Source organism: Sinocyclocheilus rhinocerous, unplaced genomic scaffold (genome assembly GCF_001515625.1).
Source record: "Sinocyclocheilus rhinocerous isolate Xijiao unplaced genomic scaffold, SAMN03320098_v1.1 scaffold148, whole genome shotgun sequence".
NCBI lineage: Eukaryota > Metazoa > Chordata > Actinopteri > Cypriniformes > Cyprinidae > Sinocyclocheilus > Sinocyclocheilus rhinocerous.
Genome location: NW_015653472.1, coordinates 2130718 through 2139117, shown reverse-complemented (window position 1 = coordinate 2139117; position 8400 = coordinate 2130718). Strand labels below are relative to the sequence as shown.

The following is an 8400-nucleotide window of genomic DNA, read 5'->3' as shown; positions in this document are numbered from 1 at the left end:
GAGGTCATTAGCAGTGAAAGTGCATGAAATGGAGCACAAACAGCATCACACTGAGGTGAAACTGTTTAGTAGGATTTATCCATCAGTGTCCACCGCATTCATCTTTGTGTCTGACCCTGCAAAAGTTTCATATGTGATATCACAGCATGAGGGCATTTTAACAAATCATTCTGAAAAACTAGATATTGTGGTTTTAGGTGTGCACATACAGTATGAATCAAAGCAACATTTACATTTCTGAGTTCATTTGTACAAATTTGATTTAAATAATCAGTGTTTCCATTTGAATTTACCATAATATTTCATATGCTAGGAATTTTCTATTTGGTGATTTTCACTGCCATTGTAAAGTCATTGACTTGATTGAGATATGCTTTTTGAGCATTCATTATATTGCTTAGGCCTTTATGTATTATTAAATCTGATTTTTCTTTTCATTCCATAGAGTTTTAATGTATTATCAGCACAGATCTATTTTTGAAGACAATGAGTTGTGAATGATTTTGGATGTGTACATAGCTTTACAGTGTTCACTAAAAGAGTACAAAATCACTGCAGCTGGATTTAAACAGTATGCAGTACATATTAGATATTTTTTTCCTGTTTGTAGCCTTTACAGTAGAGACAGTGTAATAAATATAATTTATTAAAATGTATTGAATATTAAATTATTATATGACAATGTATGTTCTAATTGCAAATTAAAAAGATGCATTTCCTCAGTCAGAGTAAATAAATGTCGTGTCTTGAATTTCTATGAAAATACAAATATAATTCCAGTTCCTTCCTATATTTTTGTGTGCAGGTGTTATCATAGTAACATTATAGATTATCAACACAATTATCTCCCTTTTTAATAAAACAAGCTTACATCTCATATGTGGGGGGCCTTAAATTTTAATTTAGGCCTACATCAAGGAGAAAACCGGGATTAATAGACCAGTTTTGTGGGAAAATGTGTATGATGTTTAAAACTTTTTCTGAGATCTCTTAATAAATTAGTAGACATGCAAAAAAAACAAAACAATAGAAAGACTTGGTTGAATGAATGATTCAATGATTCGCTTTTAAAACACAAACATTCATTTATCGCCACCTACTGGCATAACGATGTTACCTGCAGAAAGAGTCAATGAAACAATCACTAAACGATTCAAGTCACTGAAATTAATCAATCCCCTCTACTACAACAGAGTATTTAAAGTTAAAGCGTATATAAAGGCACTGAAACACTTTGCACTTCTTCTTCTTCTTGTAGCGTTTATTGGCGGTGGGCAAGCCAACTTTTGGTGCATTACGGCCACCAACTAAACTGGAGTGTGGAGTGACAGTGAGAAGGCTTTATAAAAATAAATAAATAAATAAAATTACATACAATTATTCCTTATATTCTCATAAAGATTCCCGTGTCTATTAGATAACTTATTCACTTTGCACTTGATCCCACCATTCCTCTTTCAAAACACTGCGCACTGATGACGCGCTTCCGCTCCGCTCATCCAATGGGAAAGCGCGGTTTTAACATGTGGGCTTCGGCCATGTTCTGCTTTTAAATAAGGAAGAAGCGGGAGGCGTTAATGCAACTTTGTGTACTCAATATCTCATTCACAGAATCGCTTACGGCTTCTGAGAAATTCGAGTCAGTTAGGAAAAAATATTCACAACAGATACTAACACACACGGGCAGCTATTTGGAGCTTGCTTAACCTCAGAGGTAATTATTGCTGGGCTGGTTTCTCGCGTGTTAGCAGCTGGTTAGCTGGTTGAGCTAAAGATCAGCGGTGAGGATTTATCTGAACTGGTTTAGTCGTGTTAGAGTGAAGGATTCAGCTACTTTTATCTAACAAAGCTGGTTAGCAGTGGCATGCGGATGAAGGGCAGAGGGAGCCCGCGTTTGGGACTGCGCTGACAGCCCTAACGACTTATCCTGCTATAATCGAGGCTTTCAGTCTTTCATCATGTTTAATAAGTTATACGAATGGATCGGAACCGGAATCGCCAGTCTGCGAAACGGAGCTCCAGCTGGTGGGGTTCATACTGGTTCCGTGAGAGTGGATCAGGACGGGACATTACGGAGAAAGAGACCACTAGACTGGTCTCTTTCTGTGGATCAGGACGGGACATTACGGAGAAAGAGACCACTAGACTGGTAAAAAGATTGTTTATATGTGTAAAAAACTGTGAGCGGATTGCTTACAAGTGCAAGAACTGTCATTTTATTTATTATTTGGTCTTATAATAAAAGTTTAGGTCTTTAAACTGGTTTTTGAGTCATAATGTTTTGATTCGGTCATTGTTTTGATAGGATGATGTTAGAAACGCGTGCGCGTCTGGAGCTCCTGAAAAACTATTAATTTTCTTCTCTTTTGTCGTTTATTTTAGTATATGAATCTATATTGTTTGTGCGTCTGCTGCTTCCAAAAGAAAAAATCTTTTGGAACAAACCTTCAAAAAGCAAACTTTTGAAGTTAATATTATGCTTATGGTATTGCGTTCTCTTATTTTTGTTTAATATGAATGTATTTTTATATATGTATTAATTATAAACAATTAAATAATTTTTCTTAAATATTTGTTACATGTTCATTATAATAAAATACCTTCTGATAACTTACCTGTCTCAATTTCCAGTTTGGAAGATGGAGATGCAGTTGATCAGGACGAGGAGAGAGTGGTGAAGAAATTCAGAATGGGTAAATAACACTATTCTGAATCAATGATAAAAACTGATTTATGCCAATTACAAGAACATTTTGTTGATTGTTCTTTAGGAGATATTATGGATACAGTGAAAAATGCAGCTGAGGGAGTGAAAAGACATGGTTCGAGTGTTGCTTTTTGGATGAAGAACAGGGTCAGAACTAATCCAAGGAACATGTTGCCGACATCACCGGGTCCACCTCAAATAGCAATACCATCAGAACCTGCAGCCAATTCCGCTGCATCAGCATCTTTGTGGGTGGAAAACAAGGTACTTTTTTGCTCATCAAGATCTCAGTGGGTTTACATCATTTCCTTGAGATCAGGTATCACAGAAGAGCAAAAGTTGTCGTGTCCAATTCATTTGATCTAATTCAGACTAATTCAGTCTAATTATTTTTATCTATGCTATATATTTTAGCATGTTTACTTATGTTTTGCTTTTTCTTAAAGTTTGGGGATCGGTCACGTGATATACTTGAGGACACATTTGTAGCTCCCTCTAGTTCAGTTGAATGGAGAACTGTCACAAAATCTGGTAAGGGTAAAAATTGTTTATGTTTTCTGTGTGTAGTTATTTGTTTTTCTTTCTGCAAGTTACATATATTGTCTTTTTCTGTTGTGACAGATTCCTTACGGACTGAACAGTCAGTCACCATATCAAAAGCAAGCAGAAGACAAGTTTGTATGGACCATCCACCCCAAGAGACACACAAAGCTAACGGACACTCTGTTAACTTACCCTCTGCTTCCATGCCAAACCCATCCCCCTCTCCCCGCTTGGGCAGATCCCTGTACCACCGACCACACAGGTTGAATTAAACATAGAATAAATGTGTTAAATCATGACATTTATGTTAGAAAGAGTCATAATTAAATAATTGAATTTAGTTTCTTGTTAAATGTTTTGTTGTTCGATATTATTGCTCCGGTCGCTGCATCAGCATCTTTGTGGGTGGAAAACAAGGTACTTTTTTGCTCATCAAGATCTCAGTGGGTTTACATCATTTCCTTGAGATCAGGTATCACAGAAGAGCAAAAGTTGTCGTGTCCAATTCATTTGATCTAATTCAGACTAATTCAGTCTAATTATTTTTATCTATGCTATATATTTTAGCATGTTTACTTATGTTTTGCTTTTTCTTAAAGTTTGGGGATCGGTCACGTGATATACTTGAGGACACATTTGTAGCTCCCTCTAGTTCAGTTGAATGGAGAACTGTCACAAAATCTGGTAAGGGTAAAAATTGTTTATGTTTTCTGTGTGTAGTTATTTGTTTTTCTTTCTGCAAGTTACATATATTGTCTTTTTCTGTTGTGACAGATTCCTTACGGACTGAACAGTCAGTCACCATATCAAAAGCAAGCAGAAGACAAGTTTGTATGGACCATCCACCCCAAGAGACACACAAAGCTAACGGACACTCTGTTAACTTACCCTCTGCTTCCATGCCAAACCCATCCCCCTCTCCCCGCTTGGGCAGATCCCTGTACCACCGACCACACAGGTTGAATTAAACATAGAATAAATGTGTTAAATCATGACATTTATGTTAGAAAGAGTCATAATTAAATAATTGAATTTAGTTTCTTGTTAAATGTTTTGTTGTTCGATATTATTGCTCCGGTTCGAAAGAGTGTAATAAATGCAAGGATATGAAACTGAAAGGAAATTTGTTTCTGTGTTGTAGCTTTTCGTCATCTCCTAAGACTAGCTCAGGACAAGCCAATTATACCAGCCTATATGAGAAGACCTTTCCCATCCGAGTGGTCCAGAGTCCTTCACATGGCAGCTCTAATCGTCTCTTCCGGGCCAGAGCCCGCTGTACAGCACAGGAGGTCAGACACTTGTTGTACTGGTTTGCTTAATAAACCAAATATTTCATGACATAATAAATGGTAAAATTACATCATTAGACTTAGGACTGCACAATAAGAGTAAAACTGAATTCTGATTATCAAATAACAAGGGCTGTGATTTAATTAATGTGCAGCATGTTTCAGAGTGAAGAACTGTTTTCATTTACACATGTTCCGCTCAGGATATTTTTATTTAGTAGTAGTAATAATAATGTTTATTATTATTATTGTTGTGTAGTCAAATTGATATATAATCGCAATTTGGGCCAAATTCTGTAGCCAAACAAACAATACAGCACATCTGGAGATTGTTGTTTTTTTATTTTATCAGAAAAAATGTTATTAGATTTTTCCCCAGATTTTGCAGCCCTAATTGGACTTTGCTTTTGTTGTTGTTATAGTCGGTGCGTGAGGAAGAAAAGGAGGTTTACAGGCAGCTTCTAGCCGTGGTGTCTGGTGGCCAGTCGACCTTCCTTCACGATGGAAGTTCTCACTCCAGCATTCGCTCGCATCGAGATTTGTGAGTATCTGTGTCGCGTTACTTTAAAACGTGTATTCTTTATGTCTGTGACTAAACCTGAGCTGTTTAAAGGGATAGTTCAAAAATTAACATTTTATCATTCTGTTGCTCACCTCATATCATTCCAAACTCATAAGACTTTTTCATTCATCTTCAGAACACAAATGAATATTTTTTATATAATTTTTTTTATATTCTCTCATTATTATTGACCATCCACTGAAAGTCCTATAGTTCCTGTAGATCAAGCAGTTTAATCTTAAGTCTTCTGAAGAGACACAGTCACTTTTTATTAGAGATGTAACGATGCACCTTGAGCCTGTTGAAAATCGATACAAACATATAACTATTAAAATCGGTTGAGATGTTAAACGAATCACGATTCATTTGGGGCTGGGAGTTTATAAGAATGTATCTTTGAGGGGAACTGACTGTCTTTAGAAAAGTTTAGATGATATTTTCTTTTCATCTGTATGATGCATATTAAACTGATTTAAACTATTATAGATCAGTGGGTTCATATGTGCAGCACTGCTTTGTTTACAGTGGTAACCAAGGAAACGCTGTATCGCTGCTGTTCCATAAGTGCCATCTGCTGTCAGAGAGTGAATTTGCGTCTCTTTCAGTCTGTCAGCTGTTCAGATGTTTTATGTCGCATAATTTCACAAATTTTAAGTCAGACCATTCTGTTTTTGATTCAGATTTCGAATTTATATAATCTAATTTAGATTAAAACTGACGAGCTGCGCAAAACCACGTTCATATTCGTGCGATTTTTTTGCACAGCTCGTCAGTGAACAACGGTTCTGTGTAGTTAATGTTGCTCAATGTGAAAGCACGCACATGATGGAGATTTACCGCTGATTACAGAACCGGCTTTCTGACAAGATGCACATTAAATATCGCATGCGATTTATCGTGCAGCCCTAATCATGATTAAAATACAGTGGTTGCCTCTAACTGAATGGAAAGAGCACAGACAAAGCCTTAGTTTGTTTATATGAAGACAAAACTAAGTATCAAAACTACAACTGTATTGCGATTCGTTTAATATCTCAACCGATTTGAATCGTTACATATTTGTATCGATTTTCAACCGGCTCGCGGTGCATCATTACATCCCTGTTTGTGTTTATTTGATTTGATTTGTTTTAAAATTTCAATTTAGTTTTGTTATTTGACATTTCACAAAGAAATGTTAGGCATTTTGTCCAAACAATAATAAAAGGACATCTTTTCATTTGGAATTTGTCTTAAATCTCTTTAAAAAAAAAAAGCGTCAGAAAATCGTATTGTGAAATCAGTATCATGAATCGTTACATCCCTACTTTATATGATTTAATTTAGGCTTTTATTCACATGAAAACATTAATCAGCACACATGCATAGAGCTCATCAAATATGGTAAACACAGAAGCTCAGCTGTGCTTAATTGACATGCAAGAACAAATCTCATTGGTTCTTGCCGAAGCACAAACATGCTTGCATCACATCAGTACAAACCTCATTGGTGGTTGCTCGTCAAGCAAACATGTTTGATCTTCTGTTTATCATATGAATCACTCCGTTCATATGGATTGTTAACAATGTCTTCATGAACTTTCTGAAGTTTTGGTGAAATGGGCTTTAAATTATGGGCCAGATATTTTCGAAGATGAAAGTTATGGATTTTGATCAACCTGAGTGTAATTGACAGAATTTTTATTTTTGGGTGAACTATTCCTTTAAGATAATTTTTGATGGTTTCTCTTACTTAGAGCGAAACATTTGGTCTCATTTCAGCTCCAGCTTCCTGTCGTCTAGTCGAAGTCGTCTTCAGTGTGCCTCTCTAGCAGGCTCTGATGCTGGAGTGTCATCCTACGGGTTATCCAGTCCGCCTCCCAGCCCCCGGCCTGGGTCCAGCCAGACTTCCAGTGCCCTTCCCAGTCCTGGTGCGTCCTTTAGCATTCCAGAGCCTCAGCTATGGGTCCATGACCTTGAGCCCAGTACTAAAGGATCAGCTGTTCCCTCAGCTCCATCACCAGCTGCCCTTCAGGATACCTCCTCTCAGGACACGCAGTCATCAGGTGAGTCCCATTTCTCTCTTTCTTTTTCATGTTTGTAATGTAATCCTGGCTTAAAAGTTGACTAAGTACTGTTTCACTTTCTTAAGCTCATGACGGAGATTCAGTCATTTTTGTGAAGGAGCAGCAGGGGAAGAAGCATGAAAGCTCAAGGTAGCAGAACATTTTTAGTTTATCTTTTCATCCGTTTCTTTTTTTCTTTACATAACCCTATCTTACCCTTTCTAGTGTGCCATGCTTCCAGGCTGAACTGTGGATCAAAGAACTGTGAGTACTTGTTTTCTCTTGTCTAACATGTACAAGTATCAGTGCCTTTAGTTTGTGGTAATGAATAGCTTCTGAAATCGTCCATATTTGTTGTGTATTTTCAGGACTAGCCTCTATGACTCTCGAGCTCGGGAGCGACAGAGGTTGATTGAAGAGCAGGAGGCTCTGGCCTCTCAGCTCTTGCGCCAGGTGAGTAAGTTTCCCCTCTTTTTATGCTACACCTGCATTTTATGTGACTAACCCACTCATGTTCTCATTTGTATCATCAGCGCCTCTCTGGAGAGGGTCGAGCCGCCCCAGCGAGCATTGAGCTAAAGCTTCGAGTTCCTCTAGAGAAGGAGGTTCCTGTTGCAGCTGTTATCCAAACGCCTCAGCCTATTAAAGAGGAGCCAGAATTCCCAGAGTTAACAGAGGTAAGTGCTCCTAACTCAATACAAGTGCTCCTTCTGTGGAATACAAAAGTAGGTATTTTGAAGAATTCAATTCAAGTTTATTTGTATAGTGCTTTTTACGATACAAATCGTTGCAAAGCAACTTTACAGAAAATTAAGTTTCTACAATATTTAGTAGTAGCTTATGGCTGTCAGTTTATGTACATATGGCAGAAATGTAGGGAAAAATCAATTAAAGACGTAATCAAGAATGTTGGTAATCAAACAGTTTTACCATTGATTATTTTTCAAAATATCTACTCTTACGTTGTAAATAAGTCATATAGGTTTGAAAATACCATGATGACAGAATTTTCATTTTTGAATGAACTTTTCCTTCAAGCTAGGGATGTTCATTTCGGTTATTTTTCCTAACCGACAACCGATGCTCGTTAACCGATTGTTAACCGTTACCCGACAAGATTATTTTAAATTAGAATTGAATTAAATTAGAAAGGATTAGTGTCTGTGACCCGTTAAAAAATACTAACATTTGTTTCCCAGGGATTAATTTTACATGCGCAAAAAGCAGCAAACAACAGAACATGAGGATTCACAT

General features: G+C 37.0%; 2 protein-coding genes across 6 annotated transcripts in view; both read left to right on the top strand.

Annotated features, from left to right (window-relative positions):
• LOC107716177 (protein lifeguard 2-like) overlaps positions 1 to 140 on the top strand; it is a 10947-nt gene extending 10807 nt beyond the window's left edge. Inside the window, exon 13 of the transcript XR_001637169.1 lies at positions 4 to 140. The gene's annotated coding sequence lies outside the window, so the exon portion shown is untranslated. The remainder of the gene's footprint in view (positions 1 to 3) is intronic.
• The window catches only part of LOC107716163 (sentrin-specific protease 1-like), a 16726-nt gene that overhangs the window by 3146 nt on the left and 5180 nt on the right, over positions 1 to 8400 (top strand). Inside the window, exons 1-12 of one of the 5 annotated variants that reach the window (XM_016522527.1) lie at positions 1518 to 2095; positions 2632 to 2693; positions 2772 to 2971; positions 3154 to 3238; positions 3329 to 3512; positions 4392 to 4539; positions 4962 to 5080; positions 6863 to 7146; positions 7233 to 7296; positions 7372 to 7410; positions 7515 to 7599; positions 7680 to 7823. In XM_016522527.1, the coding sequence (XP_016378013.1) occupies positions 1959 to 2095; positions 2632 to 2693; positions 2772 to 2971; positions 3154 to 3238; positions 3329 to 3512; positions 4392 to 4539; positions 4962 to 5080; positions 6863 to 7146; positions 7233 to 7296; positions 7372 to 7410; positions 7515 to 7599; positions 7680 to 7823 (1551 nt within the window). In that variant the 5' untranslated portion in view covers positions 1518 to 1958. Of the gene's footprint in view, positions 1 to 1517; positions 2150 to 2631; positions 2694 to 2771; positions 2972 to 3153; positions 3239 to 3328; positions 3513 to 4391; positions 4540 to 4961; positions 5081 to 6862; positions 7147 to 7232; positions 7297 to 7371; positions 7411 to 7514; positions 7600 to 7673; positions 7824 to 8400 lie in introns of those variants that run through there. The other 4 variants (XM_016522526.1, XM_016522525.1, XM_016522524.1 and 1 more) reach the window with 4 other exon arrangements.